This window comes from Bufo bufo, chromosome 3, assembly GCF_905171765.1.
Source record: "Bufo bufo chromosome 3, aBufBuf1.1, whole genome shotgun sequence".
Taxonomy (NCBI): domain Eukaryota; kingdom Metazoa; phylum Chordata; class Amphibia; order Anura; family Bufonidae; genus Bufo; species Bufo bufo.
In genome coordinates this window covers 389116180-389138657 of record NC_053391.1, presented here as the reverse complement: position 1 = coordinate 389138657, position 22478 = coordinate 389116180, and the positions used below count along the sequence as shown (strand labels likewise).

Genomic DNA, 22478 nt, shown 5'->3' with positions numbered 1-22478 from the left:
GATACCGGCTGCACCGACCCCCCTGTCCTCACGAGTGTTGTGCCTACGTATGCACAACACTATAAGGTGAGCACAACCATTGATGTCCTATTTTCATACATTTTTTAGTGAACTTATTACCCTATGAGCGCCTTCCTATCTTTTTTCGCCATAATCGCCAAAAAATTTAAAAATAAACTTTGTTCCCCCACTGATCTCCTGCCATCACTGTCCCAATGCTGCTCTGGGCCCCACTGCTCTCCACTATATGCCTGGCTCAACACAGCCAGAAACTGAAAGAAAGTACCACATGGCCGATCACTGATTGAGGTGCGCCACCACTAAGGCTAGTGATTGGCTGTGTGGCCCTTTCTTGCTATTTTTACCCGGGACAGGAAGCGGCATGGGAAATGCAGTGGCATTGATCAGTGGAGGTGCAGTAACACTTCTTTTTTTTTCTATGTCTTACCCTTTGAGCCCGTTTGAGCACTGTATGGCTGAAATGTCCCTAAATTCATAGAGGACTCCAGCATAACGGAAACCAGATGGACCTGTTATTCAGGCCATAGACTTCTATTATGACGGAATGCCTCTAAAGGCATTCCGTTATGCATTCTATCATGGAATTGCGTTATGGTCCGTGGTAATGGAATACATAACGCAATTCAGATTATACCACAACCTGAACTCGAATTACAAAATATGAAATTCGCTCATCCCTAATTATACTCCATATCTGTTGCATATTGCAGTTTGTACCGTATCTGAACTTTTACACAGATTTTACTATCTTTTCATTATTTTGAAGTTTATAATAATTTTTTTGTTTCCACCCAGGGTATAATATGGCCTCAAGTTATTACAGGTCTTGCTGTAAACCTCATTAATGTAGCAGTGAATGCCATCTTTATGTATGGCCTGAATCTGGGCGTGGTGTGAGTCTTTTTACATATCATAGTTATTCATGCAGTGTCCTCATCTGTCATTATGTACTTCAGAAAGTTAATTATTCTGTTTATTTAAGCTTCACTGTGTGTACTGCATATCCATGAATTTTACACAGGGAAATAAAATGTGTCCTGTAAGGGTGCATGTGGTGTAGTATAATGTAACTAGTCCCATCACTGTGGCAGCATTGTGAAAATACATGCGCACAACTGTAGTATTTAATGCGACCAACCACCCTGCCCCTCACGGTATAACTGGGAGTGAGCACAGTACTTACCTGCTGCCTTGTCATATTTTCAGCTGCAGATCCCATCTTCTCAGACTACCTGCATTTGATAGTCCAAGACCCTTCCTGCTGCTTTGGACTGCTCATGTGGACAATCAGGAAGTGTCTTGGGCTACTGATCCACAGTGTGCATCAGGTAGTCTGAGAAGTGGAGCCGCCATCTTGGATGACAGAATAGGAGTCTGGGAATCGTCAGATCTGCAGCTGAAAAGATGTAATGGAGAGTACCAGGTTAAAGGGCTTCTGTCACCCCACTAAACTCACTCATTTATTTTTTTCTTTGTGTACTTATAATCCCTATCCTGCCATATTGCCATACATTATGTTATTAATAATTTTCGTTCAGTAGATTTAGCAATAAACGTACTTTTATGATATGCTAATTACCTTTCTACCAGCAAGTAGGGCGTCTACTTGCTGGTAGCAGCCGCAGAAAACCGCCCCCTCATCTTGTTGATTGACAGGGCCAGCCGCGATCTCCTCCTCCGGCCAGCCCTGTCAGCATTTCAAAAATCGCGCGCCTGTGTTGATTCGGCGCAGGCGCTCTGAGATAAGGAGGCTTGCCTCCTCAGCACTCCCTCAGTGCACCTGCGCCGATGACGTCTTCTCTTTCGGTGATGTCATCGGTGCAGGCGCACTGAGAGATTATAAGTACCCAAAAAAAAATATAATGAGTTTAGTGGGGTGACAGAAGCCCTTTAAGTGTTCTGTTCATTTCCAAGTTAAAGGGCTTCTGTCAGCCCACTAAACCGTTTTAGTTTTTTTTTTGCTTAATAATAACCCCTACACTGCGATTTATCCATACATAAGTAAAATAATAATTTTGGTTCAGTAGAATTTGCTAAAACCCTATTTTTATAATATGTAAATTACGTTGCTACCAGCAAGTAGGGCGGCTACTTGCTGGTAGCAGCCGCATCCTCCCATCATAATGACGCCCCCTCTGTTTGTTGATTTACAGGGCCAGCGGACGGGATCTTTCTCCGCTGGCCCTGCCTGTTTTCATTCAATATCTGGCGCCTGCGCCGCGGCCGTACCTATCTTCAGTCGGCGCAGGCGCACTGAGAGGCGGCCACTCACTCGGCCGCTTCATCCTCAATGCGCCTGCGCCGATAACTTCACATCTACACCCGGCGCAGGCGCATTGAGGATGAAGCGGCCGAGTGAGTGGCCGCCTCTCAGTGCGCCTGCGCCGATTGAAGATAGGTACGGCCGCGGCGCAGGCGCCAGATATTGAATGAAAACAGGCAGGGCCAGCGGAGAAAGATCCCGTCCGCTGGCCCTGTCAATCAACAAGCAGAGGGGGCGTCATTACCATCGGAGGATGCGGCTGCTACCAGCAAGTAGCAGCCCTACTTGCTGGTAGCAAGGTAATTTACATATTATAAAAATAGGGTTTTAGCAAATTCTACTGAACCAAAATTATTATTTTACTTATGTATGGATAAATCGCAGTGTAGGGGTTATTATTAAGCAAAAAAAAACAAAAAACGGTTTAGTGGGCTGACAGAAGCCCTTTAATGTGTTTTGTGTTTTTTGAACCGGGGGGGCATTTTAACATTATGCTTATAGTTACTAGCAGGGGCGGATTGGCCATAGACTTTACAGGGAAAGTTCCCCGGTGGGACGATGCCCAGGGAGCCACCCAAGCCCTCCTCTCTGCCAATGGCCAGGTACATAATGAGTTCTCGGCAATAATTAACACTGTGAGGATCGGGTACTCATATACACAGCCGGTGACCGCACATACCCTGCTGAATTCAACTGATGTGGCCGGCATCTCGCCTCCTAAGGCCCCTGCTCCATATCCAGAAACGACTGGAGGTGTAGGGCAGAAAATGGCATCTAAGAGGGACTGCTTTTTCGGAAATATATTGTGCTGCACTGTGGTATATAGTTCTGCTGGGACAGCCCTACAACATAGGGCCACTTTTAGTTTTTTTCCCAGGGCCATTTTAAGTTCCCAGTCCGCCCCTGGTCAATAGAGAGCAAAGATTGTGTTGGCGAGCTATTTCCTGCATATGATAATCAGTTCACATTACAGAACAAGTGATTTTTCCAGTGTTGCTTGGCTAATGAATGAAATAGTCAACATTTCTGATTTAGTAATAAGGAAAAAAACAAACCAACAAAAACACTAAGGCAATTATTGGGATCAGGGCTGGGCGATATGGCCTAAAATCTATATCTCTATATAATTTGAAGCATGTGCGATATAACAAAATATCGCGATATATTATTTTTCTCTGTATGTATACAAATTACAAAACGCCATCAGCCCCATGCCATTGCCATTTGCCATTATCCATGTCCCCCAGCCAGCACCATTAGCCCCATGCCATTTGCCATCATCCATGTCCCCCAGCCAGTGCCATCAGCCCCATGCCATTGCCATATCATCCATGTCCCCCAGCCAGCGCCATCAGCCCCATGCCATTGCCATATCATCCATGTCCCCCAGCCAGCGCCATCAGTTCCATGCTATTGCCATTTGCCATCATCCATGTCCCCCAGCCAGCGCCATCAGCCCCATGCCATTGCCACCATCATCATGTCCTTCAGCCAGTGCCATCAGCCCCATGCCATTGCCACCATCATCATGTCCCCCAGCCAGCGCCATCAGCCCCATGCTGCCATTGCTATTTGCAGTCATCTATGTCCCCCAGCCAGCGCATCAGCCCCATGCCATAGCCATCGACCCCCCCCCCCCCCCCAGGGGCGTTGCTAGGGTCTCAAAAGATCCGGGGCACAAGCCGCAATAAATATGTTGCCGCTATACCTGTCACATCCAGGGCCTCCAGGTGACGTCTCCTCTCTGTCATCATCTTCTCTGTAGGTCTTCTCTCTCATCATCTTCTCCACTCGGTCTGGACAACTTCTCTCAGCTGCATCGTCTTTGCAGAGTGTGACACACAGACATCTTAGCTTCCTCACATTCTATCATTATCCCCCAACTGGAGGCCCCACAGTGTTATCCTGCTGCTTGCTGTGACACCCCCCCCCCCCCCCCCCCCCCAGGGGTGTAGCTATAGGGGGTGCAGAGGTAGCAGTCGCTACCGGGCCCAGGAGCCTGAAGGGGCCCAAAGACACTTGTGCCGCTTAAGAAGACACACAAAGCACTGAGGGAAGGGGGGCCCAAGCTGAACTCTTGCACCGGGGCCCATGAGCCTTTAGTTACGCCCCTGCCCCCCCCCCTTCCCCCCCCCCAATACCCCCAAATACTATCCTGAAGAAATATTACTGCCCCCCATAGTAATAGTGCTCCTAATAGTCCTACCAATAGTAATTCCCTTCTAGAATGCCCTCATTAGTAACATGCTTCTCAACAATGCCCCATTATTAGAAGAGCCCTCCCATATTAATAATACCCTCACAGAGTCCCCAGTAGAAATAAGGCCCCCTATTGTTCCCCCAGTGGTAATAAAGCTCCCTACAGACCCCTCAGTAGTAATAAGGCACCCATAGTGCCCTTAGTAGAAAAAAGGCGGATCTATAAGACCCTCCTATAGAGCCCTCAGTAGTAATAAGACCGCCTATAATGTCCCCTGGATCTGCAGTGCCCCCTGCAGTTATAATCCTCCCTCCACCATACAGTCCCATGTAAATAACATCACCTCCTCCCCAGCTGCCTCCAACGCACAATCCCATGTAAACATCACCCCCTAAGGCTACTTTCACACTTGCGTTCGTGTGGATCTGTCCTGCACCGATAATACAAACGAATGCATCCGTTCAGGACCGATTCGTTTGTATTAGATTTGAATTTCTAAGTCCCAATACGGATCCGTCTTGACTTACATTGAAAGTCAATGGGGGACGGATCCGTTTACAATTGCACCATTTTGTGTCAATGCAAAGGGATCCGTCCCAATTGACTTACATTGTAAGTCAGAACGGATCCGTTTGGCTCAGCATCGCCAGGCGGACACAAAAACGCTGCTTGCAGCATTTTTGGGTCCGCCTCCAAAATGGAAACGGGGGGGGCGTACGGAGACGAACAAATGCATTCTGAATGGATCCGCATCCATTCAGAATGCATTGGGGTTAAACTGATGCATTTGGGGCTGCTTGTGAGAGCCTTGAAACGGATGTCACAAGCGGATCCCCGAACGCAATTGTGAACGTAGCCTAAACATTAAGTCCCATGTACATAAACATCATTCCCCCCCACCATCCACTTTCAACATACAGTCCCATGTAAATAACATCACTCCCTTCCCCAGCCACCTCAAGCACACAGTCCCATGTCAATAACATCCCTCCCCTCAGCCCTAACATACATCCCAGTTAAATAACTACAACTCCCAGCATTGCTCTGCCTCTCCCTTCACTTACCTTTTTTCATGTACAGACATCACGATTAGGCTCCTTCTCTTCTTCGCTCCGGTCCAATCCTGCACTGGTCACATGATGGTGACAGTATCCAGGTCATCCTATCACAGCCTGTTTTGCTGGTCACATGACCTGTGATGTCACCACAGGCCCAGGCCCCGAATGTTTTAACCTAGCGACGCCCCTGGACCCCTTCCCCGGGTAGATTTGGGCCCCTGCTTATATACTTAACTTTCCTGCAGGGTGCGCAGCTGGCTGATGGAGTCCGCAGGAGACGGACTGCGTCTTCTTCCCTGCATGCACAGGGAGGGACCTGACGTCACACACAGCGTCAGCCAGCGCGCTGACGATGTGTGCACGCAAGGGCCTGGCCAGTGCAGCGAGGTGCAGAGGCGGAAGGCCACGGAGAGGTGAGTGAGAAGCTTCTTCAATTCACTACTGCTCCGTGGTCATCTATCGCGATATAGACTAAATCTGTATCGTTGCCCGAATTTATATCGTATATCGTTTAAATCGCCCACCCCTAATTGGGAACATACCAAACGTTCCAGTTGCCTGACTATGGGCCAAGGTAATAAGCTACATTTACATGTAGCAATTGTCTCCCCTGTACAGGGACGATCAGAAAACGATGAGCTGAGATGATAAATTTGGGTACCGCATCAATAATTCTTTCCCCCTATGACCAGTGGCACATTTACATGGGTCAATTATCGGAAACAAGTTCATATGCTCAGTAATCTGTCTGTGTGAAAGGGCCTTTAATAAGGAAAATAAATTGTTTTCATTTTCTTGTCTGTGTTTTTTGGTTTCCTGTAGGGGATCGGCATGGTCAAACACATTATCACAGTTTGCAATGTCTGGATTGCTTTTTATTTATACTATTTGGAAAAAGCTCCATCTTTTAACCTGGGGAGGTATGTGACTATTAATAAATCTACAGCTACTGTCATGGAAATGGGGAACTATGCTAGAACTACATAGTGCTTTTATCATTTGGGTTTTTTCAAACCTTATGTATATCACACTGTTGGTGCTGTAACACTGACAACTTTATAGATCCAGGTTTTTTCATGGTTATTAGTCTTTCTTCTTCCATAATATTTTAATATATTTAATATAGTTCTTTTACTTGTTCTCATCAAGATTCTTGTTCACATTACTTATAGAATATGATTTGTTTTTAGGTTGGTCCAGGGATTGCTTGCAGGAATGGGGCTCCTTTATACGCTTGGCCATACCCAGCATGCTCATGGTGTGCATTGAATGGTGGAGCTTTGAAATTGGAGGGTTCTTAGCAGGTTAGCCCACACATATTTCTGCAAAAAAAAATTCTCTTAAAAATGCTTTTAAACATAAATCCCTGAGTCTTCAATCTGTGCAATCTATGATTAAAGGGGTATTCAGTTTATAACAGGTTATCCCCTATCCACAGGATAGGGGATAACTATCAGATTGGTGGGGATCCTACCACTGGAACCCCCAATGATTATGAGAAGGGGGCCCTGTACACTGTAGAGACCCCCTTAAAAGGAGGGAGTGGCTGGTCGGAAATGCGCACTGCCGCTCCATTCACTTCTATGGGAGTGCCAGAGATGAGCTCTGTACTCTGCTATGTCCCGCGCTCCCATAGAAATTAATGGAGCTGTGGCCATTTCCAACCAGCTGCACCCTCCAATCTGCCCTAACCCCTGAAGACGCCGGTCACGGCGAAACATGTCGGGGGGGAAGCGTGAGGCTCCAGTTTTAATACAGTGCAGGTTGCAGCCCCAAACAGCATAAGGGGAATCGCAACACTGAATATACAGCATGCTGGCAGCGCGCAGCCAGCCACATCAGTAGTGTCCTGTACCCTGCACCTAGTAAGGGGGCGCTGTATAACACCATAGCAAATTAAATAGATGAGTGAGGACTGCGACGCACTGGAATTTTAATATTTACCGTATTTAAGTTAGCAATACGTTTTGACAAGCATACCAATAAAAGCTAAGTATTAGGTATATGAGTAGGTGCTGGATTAATAGGTGCAAATTAGTCCTTTGGACATTAGTAATTTATTATTTTTGTGGAAAAACACCGCATCCAGCACTAAGGGAAAGTTTAGTTTTGCTCTCCAATTCAGGGGGCTCCACAGAGTACAGAGCCCCCATTCTCGTGATCTGTGGGGGTCCCAACAGTACCCCCACCTCTTATAGCCCTAGTTTACACTTATATGATTTGGTTGGTGATTTCTATCAGTGAATGTGAGCCAAAACCAGAAGCGGAGCCTATATAGAAATCAGGTATAATAGAAAGATTAGCTCCTGGTCTGTGTTTTTTGACCTGTACCTGGTTTTGGCTGAAATCACTTAAGTCCGAACTAGGCCTGAAACAGAAAAGATGGCATTTCAACATTTAAAAAATATCTGCAGCTGAAAGGGTTGTTGTTTATGCATAACAGAGGTAGGAGCATAGAGAGCAACTTGTGAAAGAGTATAGAATAAAGATTGCAAGAAAATATTTTAAAGGGTTGTCTGGGATTTTGCTATTGATGGCCTATCCTTAGGACTACACACTCTCCCTACTGCCCTGTGCTTTGTGCACACGGCAGCATGGAGCTGACTATGGCAGCCAGGGCTTCAGTAGAGTCCTGGCTGCCATGGTAATCGATCGATGCCCCAGGCTTACACTGCTGGGGCTCCGATCAGAAGCTGCCACTGCACCACCAATGAGGAGGAGGGGACCCTGTGGCCACTGCCACCAATGATTAATACTGGGGGGCTTGGGTGGGGGGATGCACTGCGCCACCAATGTTTTTAATACTGGGGTTGCGTGGGGGTGGGGGGTGCACTGCGCCACCAATGAAGATAACTCGCCCATTAATTCATATACAGGGGGCGGGTGCTGGCTGCAGAATCATATAGCCACACCCGACCTCTATGAGCGGTAGCTGCGATCCGCGGCACTTAAACCCTCAGGTGCGGCAGGGGTTAACTGCCGAGGATGGCAGCTACTTGTCATAGAGGTCGGGTGCGGCTATATGATTTTGTAGCCAGCACCCGCCTCCTGTTAAATTTGAATGAGTGAGTTAACATCATTGGTGGCGCAGTGGCCACAGCCCCTCCCCTCCTCTTCTTCTCTCTCCTCTCATTGGTGGCAGCAGCACAGGGGGAGGGAGACACTGCTTGTCTTTCATCCCCATTCATTGTTTTGGATCGTGCTGCTGTCAGCGCGATTCGTGTTCCCGATTCGTTATCGGCAAAATAGATGCCGATACCGATAACTTTGAATCCTGAATATAGGCCGATAATATCGGTAAAACCGATAATCGGTTGATCCCTAGTCTCCAGAAATGACAGAATACAGAACCGTCCTGGAGACCATAGAGAGGAACGACAGATGCATACAGGCTCATCTTTTTGTATAGTGTTGCTATAAGGTTATGTTCACATAATAGAAATAAAAGTTGCAAAAATATCATGTGTATTTTCTGCAGTAGCCGCAGATTCAAACCTGAGCCTTGGATTTCTGCGGATCCATCCATAAATTTAGCCACATCACTGAAACCATGGCAAGGATCCTCGCACATAAAAATCTGTACTATGGTGTAAATTCTCATTATAATCAATGGGCAGTTAAAGGGATTATCCTATTACAGTAAGCGTTTGATAGGCAGAGGTCCGACCACGGAGGCCCTCTACGATCACAAGAATGGGGACCCTGTGTTTCCCCGTTTGAACTAAGAGCAGTCACGCTTGCATGCTACTGTTCCATTCACCTTTATGGGACTGATGGAGATAGCCGAGTACAACTCTCCAGCAGTCCACAAAGCAAAGCTGACAAGCAGTAGAACAAAAGGCAATGGTAACATGGCAAGCATGAAAAAATATTTTATAGGGATAAAACATTTTTTTTTAAAAGTGTATAATAAAAACCCGATCTAAAAAAATAAGATCTTAATTAATTTGAGGGTTTTAGCTTATGTTCATTTTATTTCCTTAGGGCTTATCAGTGTTGTGGAGCTGGGGGCTCAGGCTATAATGTTGGAACTAATGACCGCTGCTTACATGGTAAGTTAAAGAAGTTAACAGAGGCCTGCTGCAATCCCAAGCACGGCCACTATACAATGTATAGTGCTGTGCTTGGTATGCAGTGAGGCAGTCCCTTCATTGAGCTGATTGATGAGTGTCTGTCTACTGGCACCCCCACCAATCAGATATTGATCTATCCTGAGACTAGGTCATCCATCTTTAATTTCTGGAAAACCCCTTTAAGGATACAATCAATAGTTCATTGGATATGTAGCTTTACTATTTGTATTAGGCCTGTTTCACATCTGCGTTTGACAGATCTGGCAGGCTGTTCCATCACTGCCAGGTGCTGCTGGAATTCGGTCCGGCCCCATTAACTATTATGGGGACCTGCAGAGATCTAGCCATGTTTGCCAGGTTGCAACCGAATCTCCGCTTGTCCCCATTATAGTCGATGGGGCTGGTGGGTGTCAGTTAGCATCCGGCAGTGTCAGATCCAGACATTTTGCCACAGGCTGCTCCCTGCCAGAACAGCCTACCAGAGATGGCAAATGTTAGTGTGAAACTATCCTTACCAAGAAAATGTTAGATATTTCTCATAGACACTGAGTTTATATAGCATGTTTGGAATTTGCAAGCAATCTTTTTTCCACTCAGATTTCTGTTGGATTCAGTGTGGCTGCAAGTGTGAGGATTGGGAATGCTCTTGGAGCAGGAGATGTGGAGCAAGCTAAAACATCCTGTAAAGTTTCCCTATTATGCATAGGTAAGACTGATGATATTCATTAAATAATTATCTACAGATACCTATGTTTCAGCAATTTATTGATATTTAAGTTTATTTGGCATTTAGAGAAAATCTAATAGACACAGATTACTGGTGCAACAAACAGATGTTTTCCAGTGTGTTTTCTTTGGTTGGATATGTCTCTACAAACCTGAATTCTGTCAACCCCACAAAGGGGAGCCAGAATTCTGTCTCAAATTCTGCCAAAGAAGTAGTGTGTATGTGTATGGCATACGACAAATGTAAGGGAAGTCAGAAAAATGGCACCATTCTACAGCATTTTATAAGCACACAGTATTGGTGTACTCCACCTAAGTGATGGCCTGAGCAAAAGAAAAATGTGTATCATGTCTAGCAAGGTGAGCCAGATTAAGGCTACTTTCACACTAGCGTTGTTCTTTTCTGGCACTGAGTTCCGTCACAGGGGCTCTATACCAGAAAAGAACTGATCAGGCATATCCCCATGCATTCTGAATGGAGAGTAATCCGTTCAGGATGCATCAGGATGTCTTCAGTTCAGTCGTTTTGACTGATCAGGCAAAAGATAAAACTGTAGCATGCTACGGTTTTATCTCCGGCAAAAAAAAACGGAAGACATGTCTGAATGCCGGATCCGGCATTTTTCCCCATAGGAATTTATTAGTGCCGGATCCGGCATTCAAAATACCGGAATGCCGGATCCGTCCTTCCGGCCTGCGCATGCGCAGACTGGTAAAAATGTGAAAAAAGATTCAAGACGGATCCGTCTGTCCGCATGACAAGCAGAGAGATGGATCCGTCCTTGCAGTGCATTTGTGAGACGGATCCGCATCTGGATCCGTCTCACAAATGCCTTCAGTCAGCCGGATCACACTGCCGCAAGTGTGAAAGTAGCCTAAGGCTGCTTTCACACTAGCGTTTTTGCTGGATCCGGCAGGGTTCAGCAAAAACGCTTCCATTACTGATAATACAACCATCTGTATCTGTTATGAACGAATCCGGTTGTATTATCTTTAACATTGCCAAGACGGATCCGTCATGAACTCCATTAAAAGTCAATGGGGGACGGATCCGTTTTCTATTGTGTCAGAGAAAACTGATCCGTCCCCATTGACTTGCATTGTGGGTCATGACGGGATCCGTCTTGCTCCGCATCCCAGAACGGAAAAAAAAACACAGCATGCTGCGGTTTGCTCTCTGGTATGAGAACAGAACAGAATGCATCTTGAAGCATTCCGTTCTGTTCAGTTACGTTTTGGCCCCATTGACAATGAATGGGGACAAAACGGAAGCTTTTTTTTACGGTATTGAAACCCTATGACGGATCTCAATATCGTAAAACATTAACTCTAGTGTGAAAGTAGCCTAATTATAACTTGTCTGCCGGTGTGATAAATTTGGTACAGGTTTTATCTGTCTGCTTTTGTTTTATCCTAACTTCAGCATAGTACTATTATATCTACCTTACTATGTTCTGGATAGCAGGAGCACTTCAGTGACACTCACTGTGAATAGAAGACAAAAGGTGGCCATACACATTAGATGAATGTCAAATGAACCTAACCATTTTGGCAGTGCTAGGTGTATATAGGGATGCCCCAACTTAACCCCGATGGCAGAAGATGGGAAAAAGAAGGGTCCTTTATTCTCAGAAAAATAAGACACCACCATAGGTGTCTGGTGGCTGTTAACAACCTAACTGTTTTGCCCGAGTCCAGCTCGGGCAGTGGGAAAATTAGCTAATTGGATGGGGAGGTCTGCTATCTCCTGAATGGTAGCAGCTAGAAACATGCAACTGGTCTTGTTTGAAAGCCAAAATGACAGCTAAAGTCCAAGCAACAGAGGAGAAGACGCTGTTAGAGTCGGGAATAATCGCAGGTAAAACCTGTTTTACTTTCACTTTCAGCTGCATTCACAGTATGGCGATTTCTATCAGTGATCTCTTCTCCTGGACTGAACATATTGCTGTCATTGTGGTATTGTATGAAAGCTTGGAATGTCAACCTTTAAACAAGACCAGTTGCATCTAGCTGCTACCATTCAGGAGATATCACCATCTAAAGCAGCCCTCCCCCCTCCAGTTAGCTACTTTTCCCACTGCTGGAGCTGGACATGGCAAAACAGTTAGGGTTTAAGCTGACCATTGACATTAGATAGTTGTTCGGTCCCACCAAAATCTAATGTATATGGGAGCCTACTGACGGACGATGTTGGGGGGAAAAAGGATCAGACTTGTTGGATTTCACCTGCCCATTAATTTTTTTTTTTTTTGGGGACCTAAGCCGCAACCAGAAAAGTCTGGTAGCAACTTACTCCCCCTCTTGATACCAAAAACACATGCTTGCTTGGTCAAGCTGAGAAGGTATCTGTGTGAGGGGATCAAGAGAGTGAGCTGAAGGAACAAGACTGGGCATTTGCGTCAATCAAGTTACATTAAAGGGGTATTCCCATCACATACAATGGGGGCGTATCGTTAGGATCGCACCTAGAAGGAGAACTGAGTGGGGAAAGCTGTGGCTGGAGGAGCCAGGGTTCCGTCCACCACCAAGCTCCCATTCATTTCTATGGGGCAGACTGAAATATATATTCGGCGGCCCCATTGAAATGAAAGGGGGGCGGCTGCGCATGCACAGTGCGCCCTCCATTAATTTCCCTGCTCCTTTCTCGTTGTAGGTACGGGTCCCAGAGGTGGGACCTGCACCTTTCAGACAATGGGGGCATATCCTAGCAATATACCCCCATTCTATGTGATGGCAAAACCCCTTCAAGGCCTGGGCTACACTGCGACTTTTTGTAGCTCGACTGATTGATTTTAACTATTGAACTACAGCTGTAGTCCAAATGAATGCATTCAGTTGAACGCAATCTTGGGGACAGCAGCTGTCATCCATAAGTTAAAATCAATCAGTTGCACTGCAAAAATTAGGTATAATGTGTAAATACAAAAATAATTTATAATAATGGGCTGGATTTAACTATAAATATTTTCTTTGTGGGACAACCCCTTTAATCCAATAGGATATACCATAAATGTCTGGGACATGTTCTTATATCAAGAATGGGGCCTGGCTGTGAATGGAGAGCATACCTTACATGCATGGGGTCCTCACGTTCACTGTTATGGGACTTCCAAAAATGGCATCTGAAAATCCTGTGTTCAAATCAACTTTAATGTATGCTGTCTTATGGTACTTTCACACTAGCGGTTTTCTTTTCCGGCATAGAGTTCCGTCCTAGGGGCTCTATACCGGAAAAGAACTGATCAGGTATATCCCCATGCATTCTGAATGGATAGTAAGGGTACTTTCACACTAGCATTAGTTTGATTCGGCAGGCAGTTCCGTCGTTGGAGCTGCACGCCGGATCCGCCGATCAGTTTGACAACTGACAGCATTTGTAGACGGATCCGGGTGCGGGAGTCTTGCGCAGACTGGAAGGACAGATCCGTCCTTCAGTTGTTTTGGCGCCAAAAACAGAGCTACAGCCCGCATTCAACAAGCGCCCGCAGGCCACAGAGCCCCCATACAACGGACCACAGAAGTCCATACAGGAATATTAGGACCACAGAAATCCACATAGAAATATTAGTAAGCGGCTCATCCAGTGATCTCACGAAGGCTATAAGCCGAAAAACGTTTAATTTGTATACTGGAAAACAGCCTATGCAATAAAGTACTGCACTTAAAGCAAAAGTGGAATTCAGGAGTCTTTCTCTACACAGTGACAGGGCTCCAGATGGCGACCAAAACGGTCGCCAATGCGCCTTAAAATTTGCAGATGGCGACAAGACTTTTTAGTCTTGTCGCCATTTGCGACTGTACCGCCGCGATCCTGCGAAGCCCAAGTTCTCTTCACTCGCACAGTGGAGAAGGAAGGAGTCCCTCCCTCTCCACTGTGACGCGTCCGCCATTACCACCAATGGGGATATAGCAGGGAGGAGGAGGGGAGGAGCTGTCGCCACTGTGCCACCAATGAATGTAAAACATTAGTATAGGCAGCGGTATCACAGACCCGGCACCCGGCCTCAATAACAGGGCATGCGATATGCGGCAATTAACCCCTCAGGTGCCACATATCGCATGCCCTGTTATTGAGGCCAGGTCTGTGATACCGCTGCAGACACTTGTATAAATGAGTTCAAGAGGACCTTTCATGGGTCCAAAGAATATGAACTTCGTAGCAGGCTGCATAGAGCGGCGCCCAAGGATCTAAGTGCACTTACTATTATTCCTGGGCGCCGCTCCGTTCGCCCGCTGTGGCCCCCGGTAATTTCAACATTTAGAGCAAGGAGGAGGAGACGCCAGTGTCTCTCCGTCTCCATGACAGCAGCGCTGTCCAGTCAGAGCTCAGAGCGAGGGAGTTTTTTTTTTTTCTCCCTGGCTCTGAGCTCTGCGCTGTGATTGGACAGCGCTGCTGTCAGGGAGAAGGAGAGACACTGGCGTCTCCTCCCCCTTGCTCTGAATGTTGAAATTACCGGGGGCCACAGCGGGCGAACGGAGCGGCGTCCAGGAATAATAGTAAGTGCACTTAGATCCCTGGGCGCCGCTCTATGCAGCCTGCTACAAAGTTCATATTCTTTGGACCCATGAAAGGTCCTCTTTAATTACATTCATTGGTGGTGCAGTGCGCCCCCCCCCCCCCCCCCATTGTTATATGGTGGCCACAGGGTCCCATCCCCTCCATTGGTGGCAGTGGCAGATTACACTGCTGGGGCTCCGATTGTTACCATGGCAGCCAGGACGCTACTGAAGCCCTGGCTGCCATGTTCAGCTCCCTGCTGCTGTGTACACAGAGCACAGGGCAGCAGGGAGATGTGAGCTCCTATTTACCCTGATAGATCTCTATCAGGGTGAATAACACAAGGGATGAAAAGATCCAGGTTCTAGTCCCTAAGGGAAGAAATGGTTATTAAATAAAAAGTAAAAAAAAAAACACCAAAATACTAAAGGTTTAAAGGGCCCCCTTCCCAGTTTTACATATAAAATTTACAAACAATAAAGAATAAACATATTACATATCGCCACGTCCCAAAAAGTGTGAGCTATTAAAATATAAAAAAACATTTCCGCTCGGTGAAGGCCGTAACAGTAAAAAAAACTCTAAACCACGCAATTCGCCATTTTTAGTCACCTTGTCCCCCAGAAGATGTCCCTGGATGTGAGAAGTATGTGGTGCTGTTTTCTCATAAATGTAGTGCTGGCTCACTACTGTCACCTGCGTCTCGTCTTCTCAAAGTCCTTTTTTTTTTTTATATGCATTTTAAATTTGGCGACTAAAAAATGTAATTTGGCTCCTAAATATTTTAGTTTAGGAGCCAATGGCTCCTGGTCATTTTTTTTGGTCTGGAGCACTGAGTGACTGAACGGAAGGCATACTGATGCAAACTGAACGGATTTCTATCCATTCAGAATGCATTGGAATGAAAAGAATAACGCTAGTGTGAAAGTACCCTGATCCGTTCAGGATGTCTTCAATTCAGTCATTTTGACTGATCAGGCAAAAAGAGAAAACCGCAGCATGCTACGGTTTTATCTCTGGTGAAAAAAACTTGCCTGAATACCGGATCCAGCATTTTTTTTCCATAGGAATGTATTAGTACCGGATCAGGCATTCAAAATACCGGAATGCCGGATCCGTCCTTCCCATCTGCGCATGCGCAGACCGAAAAAAAGGTGAAAAAAATAAATGCCGGATCCTTTTTGCCGGATGACACCGGAAAGACTGATTCGGCATTTCAATGCATTTTTTTGACTGATCAGGCATTTTTAAGACTGATCAGGATGCTGATCAGTCTTACTAATGCCATCAGTTGGCATACTTTTTGCCGGATCAGGCAGGCAGTTCCGGCGACGGAACTGCTTGCCGGATCACTCTGCCGCAAATGTGAAAGTAGCCTTACATTTAGAACTGGCACTGGATATGCCGAAGTTATGTAGAGGCCGGCACCTCTACATAACTTCAGCAATCCACTGCTAGTGCAGGGGCTTATTAAGACCGGTGTCTAAAACGCTGGTCTTAATAAATGTGCCCTTTAAAGAAGGGAAAGGGGGATATGATCTAAACCTTTTAGGCTTATTTCACACAGTGATACAGACTGATTCGAGGTCTGTTCAGAGACAATTTGATGGTTTTGCATGCACGTTCAATCAGTTTTATCTGCAATTGTGTTCAGTGTTTGTTTCTCTCCACATGGATGCAATCGGTTTTTGATGTGTTTTTATGCTTGTGAAGAAAAACTGAAGAATAACACTCAAAATTTCCTTGCAACCTTCAGTGAAAAACACATTGCATCCGGATGCCTTCCATTTTTCATGCAAGCACCATTTATTTCTATGTGGCAAGGGCTGCATGAAAAACGCCCAATATGGAACATGATGCAGAGATGATCAGTGATGAACAATGATGATGGGCACATACCCATTGAAATGAATAGGTCAGGATTCGGTCCAGATGCTATCCGTTCTATACACTCATTGCATCTGAACGGTATGTTAAGGGCATAAATAAGGTTCAGGAGGGAAGTGTTTTCAATAAAATAAAAAATCAACACAAGATCAAGGGGCATAATTTAAAATTTGTTGAGGGGGAAGAACAGAACCAATATCAGAAAATATTTTTACACCCAAAGAGTAGTTGAGAGGTGTTTGGGAAATCTACAGGAAGTGAATTTAAACATGGCTGACCTAGGACAGGTCTATCCTAAGATACATAAGAAATAAAACAAGGCCAGACAAGATGGACCATGTGGTCTTTTTCTGCTGTCAATATTCTTTGTTTCACTATGTCACTTTTGGCTTCTGCACTTTATTAACACAAGGTTTCTTTGTGCAAACAATATTCCAGAAGAAAAATGCATTAAAAAAACCTTATAAAAATTATGTTTTGTCCATGTTCACATGAATCCAAAAGACGCCATCATGCGTTCTACACATTTCATTTGTTGTGCATTTGGCTGGCGTGTTCTCAGAGCACAGTCCACGGCATCGGGGCAGCATAAGGAAACTGGCACGTAATGCTTCAAGTGGGTCATGACCCTCGAAATGTTGCGTGGCTTATGCTGCTCTGAGAACACCCCAGCCGAGTGCACAACAAATAAAATGTGAAGAATGCTTGATAACTAAGGCGTCTTTTGGATTCAAGTGAATATGGACATTTTTGTAAGGTTTATTACATTTTTCTAATGAAATGCTGTTTGCACAAAGAAACTTTGTATAGAGGATAAAAGTGACAGTGAAGTTGATTTGAACACAGGATTTTCCATTATTGTGTATATGAATTGAGTAGTGGAGCTTTGAAATGTATTCTGATTAGTAGCCACTTGATTTTTGGTGTGAAGGGCTTAAAATAGCCCAGTGATCGAGCTCAGCTATTTTCCAAAGTCCCATAGCAGTGAATGGAGAGCAAGTTGCGCGTGCATGGCCACCCCTCCATCTACTGCTACAAAACCTCCAAAAAATAGCTGAACGCTGGCTTATTTTCGAAGTCTCTTAGTGGTAAATGGAAGCCTGATGTCTGTTCACTTTGAGGCCCCATTCTTGAGATAAGTGGGTCCCAGAGGTGGGATCTGAACCTGTTGGACATTTATGGCATATACTATCAATATATCATTCCCAGATGGGAATACCCCTGTAAGTAGTAATTGTTTTAGAGTAGACACAAAAATGTTTTTTCTTTTTCTTTTTTTTTGTAGAAAAGCAAGTTATTGCCTTCAAATAAATTTAGAGTCTGTAGTGATGTGATCATGATTTTCCTTTTGTGTTTTAGTGTTCTGTTCTGTTCTCACTGGTAGTTTGTTGGCCGGGCTAAAAGATGTGATAGCTTACATTTTCACTTCAGACAGGTTGGTGAATTGAGTTTTCTATAATTAAATTATTTCCCATGCCATTGGATACTAGTCGTGATGTCACTGGGCCTGCGGTAAACTGCCAGCGCCTCTGCCTTCTCAAACAGCTGATGATCTGATCGGACCCCCGCCGATCAGATGCTGATGATCTATCCAGAGGATAGATTATCAGTTTAAACAAACTGCAGAACCCCTTTAAGTAAGAAAAAAATATGGTAAAGTGTCCTTACAAATGTGTTCTTCTCAAGCAAAATAGGTTAGTGAGAACCATGCCTTAATGGGGTTTTCCAAGATTTTTTTTCAGTTTCTGATCGGTGGGAGTCTGACACCCAGGACCCCTGCCGATCAGCTCTTTTGAGAGGGCACATGCGCTTGGTGAGCAGAGGGAAGGCTGCAGAGCTAGGCCTTCTCCCTGCTCGCCAAACACAGTGCCATACAATGTATAGCAACTTTGCTTGGTATCACACTCAGCCCTCTTCATTTATGTGGCCGAGCTGCACCTAGGCCAAATGACACATGAACGTGTTGTCACTCAGCCTAGAAAAAGCAGAGAAGGCCGCGACTCTCACAGGAGCACTGGTGCCTTCTCAAACAGCTGATTGGCGGGGTTCTGGCTGTCTGACCCCCACCGATCACATACTGATCAGTATTAAAATCTCAGAAAACCCCTTCAATGCAAACAACTTTTAGATCTCAGAAAATGTGTTAGAGATATATACATAAACCTGGAAAAGGTTACAAAAGCAGTGCTAAAGACTTGGGTGTTCATCAATCCATGATTAGACAAATTATCTACAGGGAAAACTCAGGATTGTTGCTACACTCTTGAAAAGGGTGTCCTGTTAGGAAACATTACTCCAAGAGCACAATGGGCAATCCTGAAAGAGGTGCGAAAAAATCCAAGGTAACAACAAAAGACCTACAGCAAATGCTACAATCTTCAAAAACATCTGTTCATGTGTCCCTTGTTAGAAAAACACTGACAAAGAATGATGTTCGTGGAAGAACAATGCAAAGGAAGCTGCTGCTGTCCAAAAGAACATGCATCCTATCTCATTTGCCCGACGCCACCTGAATGTTCAACAGTGCTTTTGGGAAAATACTCTATGGATAGATGAGCGAGAAGTGCACAACACTGGAGGAAAACGAACACTGCACACTAACACCAAAATCTCATCCCAACTGTGAAGCATTATTGAGGGAGCATCACTGTTTGTGGCTGCAAGAGAAGCTTTGGGCAGCAGTCCATGACCTCATGCTGAAGAGACTTTGGGTGATACATTAAAGAGGACCTGTCACCACAAAATGCAATCTGAAAGCGCCATGTTATAGAGCAGATTGATATGTAGTTTTGTGGGAAAACATTGAGTAAAACCTGTAATTTATACATTTATATCTTTGCTTTTTTGCAACCCTGTGAATACCTATCAATACAGGAAGGAGGTGTTATCAGTGATTAACATTGTGTGTAAAAAGGGCCCTTTACACAGGCCAAGAATCGCACAGATTATTGCCAACAAGTGTTCATAGTAACGCTCGTTAGCGTTGATCGGGCGGTTTAAATGTACCACCAATGAATGAGAGAAATGCTCGTTCATCAGGTAATCTGATCATTTGTGCACATGAAAAAAATGATTGTTTACTGGCAGCAGATCATTCTGTATAAACACGATATGCTGCCAGCAAATGAGTCAGTATAGGAAAAAACTATAGTATTAGTGATCGCTTCTCCCCATACTGTGGAGGAGATCACTGCATGTAAATGCAGCGGTCTTCTCCACCAACGAGCAGGGGATTGTCAGGAAGGAACGCTTCTTTCCCGACTATCTGCTGTAATATCGTCCCATGTAAAGCGACCTTTAGTGTTCATACAGAGATTGCTGTTAGTCACTGATAAAACCTTCCTGCTGTATTGATAGTTAGATAGATATACAGGTGAAACTCGAAAAATTAGAATATTGTGCAAAGTTCATTTATTTCAGTAATGCAACTTTAAAGGTGAAACTAACATATGAGATATACTCATTACATGCAAAGTGAGATATTTCAAGCCTTTATTTGTTATAATTTGGATGATTATGGCTTACAGCTTATTAAACCCCAAAGTCACAATCTCAGGTACCCTTTGCTCAGGGGGTTTGGATTATTAGCCGACTAGAGTGGGACACTTTGAGCCTAGAATATTGAACCTTTTCACAAAATTCAAATTTTAAGCTGCATTAATGCAATTCCTTTTAATTAGCATTACTGAAATCAATGGACTTTTGCACGATATTCAAATTTTTCGAGTTTCACCTGTATATGTATAAATTACAGGTTTTACTGAATCTTTTCCCACAAAAATATATATCAATCTGCTTGGCTTCTGCTGCTCTATAACATAGTACTTTCAGATTGCATTGCATTTTCTGGTGACAGGTCCTCTTTAAGGGGGTTTTCCCATAAGTAAGATTTTTAGGCAAGTGCTCACAGCCTGCCCTCTGAAGCAGAAGAGTCAAACTTACCTGCCCAATAGCAGTCCAGTCCTCCACGCTGCCTCCACTGTCTGCATCTTTTGGTTCGTTCACTGTTTTCTTCCAGCGGCATGGTGCACCGCTCCTGCCAATAACTGGCTTCAGAGATGTTGCCACAAGCTGTACGGCACTGCTGAAGCCTGTCATTGGCGCAGTGCATGTGACCATGCCCATGCATCAGAAGAAGGAGCACGGAGGACCAAAGCGGTGTGGAGCAGTTTGAATTTTCCATTTCAGAGTGCAGGCTGCGGGCACTTGCTTAAAAATCATTATAACCAGAAACCCCTTTTAAGACAGTGACCCAAAGCTCAAGTAAATCAGCTAAAGAATGGTGGAAAAGGGAGATACAGTCAGGTCCATAAATATTGGGACATCGACACAATTCTAATATTTTTGGCTATATACACCACCACAATGTATTTGAAATGAAACAAACAAGATGTGCTTTAACTGCAGACTGTCAGCTTTAATTTGAGGGTATTTACATCCAAATCAGGTGAACGGTGTATGAATTACAACAGTTTGCATATGTGCCTCCCACTTGTTAAGGGACCAAAAGTAATGGGACAATTGGCTTCTCAGCTGTTCCATGGCCAGGTGTGTGTGTTATTCCCTCATTATCCCAATTACAATGAGCAGATAAAAGGTCCAGAGTAATTTCAAGTGTGCTATTTGCATTTGGAATCTGTTGCTGTCAACTCTCAAGATGAGATCCAAAGAGCTGTCACTATCAGTGAAGCAAGCCATCATTAGGCTGAAAAAACACAACAAACCGATCAGAGAGATAGCAAAAACATTAGGCGTGACCAAAACAACTGTTTGGAACGATCTTAAAAAGAAGGAACGCACCGGTGAGCTCAGCAACACCAGAAGACCACAGAAAACAACTGTGTTGGATGACCGAAGAATTCTTTCCCTGGTGAAGAAAACACCCTTCACAACAGTTGGCCAGATCAAGAACACTCTCCAGGAGGTAGGTGTATGTGTGTCAAAGTCAACAATCAAGAGAAGACTTCACCAGAGTGAATACAGAGGGTTCACCACAAGATGTAAACATTGGTGAGCCTCAAAAACAGGAAGGCCAGATTAGAGTTTGCAAAACAACATCTAAAAAAGCCTTCAAAGTTCTGGAACAACATCCTATGGACAGATGAGACCAAGATCAACTTGTACCAGAGTGATTGGAAGAGAAGAGTATGGAGAAGGATAGGAACTGCTCTTGATCCTAAGCATACCACCTCATCTGTGAAGCATGGTGGCGGTAGTGTCATGGCGTGGGCATGTATGGCTGCCAATGGAACTGGTTCTCTTGTATTTATTGATGATGTGACTGCTGACAAAAGCATCAGGATGAATTCTGAAGTGTTTCGGGCAATATTATCTGCTCCTATTCAGCCAAATGCTTCATAACTCATTGGACGGCGCTTCACAGTGCAGATGGACAATGACCCAAAGCATACTGCAAAAGCAACCAAACTGTTATTTAAGGGAAAGAAGTGGAATATTATGCAATGGCCAAGTCAATCACCTGACCTGAATCCGATTGAGCATGCATTTCACTTGCTGAAGATAAAACTGAAGGGAAAATGCCCCAAGAACAAGCAGGAACTGAAGACAGTTGCAGTAGAGGCCTGGCAGAGCATCACCAGGGATGAAACCCAGCGTCTGGTGATGTCTATGCGTTCCAGACTTCAGGCTGTAATTGACTGCAAAGGATTTGCAACCAAGTATTAAAAAGTGAAAGTTAGATTTATGATTATTATTCTGTCCCATTACTTTTGGTTCCTTAACAAGTGGGAGG

At 44.7% G+C, this 22478-nt stretch overlaps 1 protein-coding gene across 4 annotated transcripts in view; it reads left to right on the top strand.

Annotated features, from left to right (window-relative positions):
* LOC120995510 (multidrug and toxin extrusion protein 2-like) overlaps positions 1-22478 on the top strand; it is a 104647-nt gene that overhangs the window by 62474 nt on the left and 19695 nt on the right. For all 4 annotated transcript variants that reach the window (XM_040424772.1, XM_040424776.1, XM_040424774.1 and 1 more), the window contains exons 7-12: positions 817-914; positions 6365-6462; positions 6733-6846; positions 9527-9594; positions 10213-10321; positions 18086-18161. In XM_040424772.1, the coding sequence (XP_040280706.1) occupies positions 817-914; positions 6365-6462; positions 6733-6846; positions 9527-9594; positions 10213-10321; positions 18086-18161 (563 nt within the window). The remainder of the gene's footprint in view (positions 1-816; positions 915-6364; positions 6463-6732; positions 6847-9526; positions 9595-10212; positions 10322-18085; positions 18162-22478) is intronic.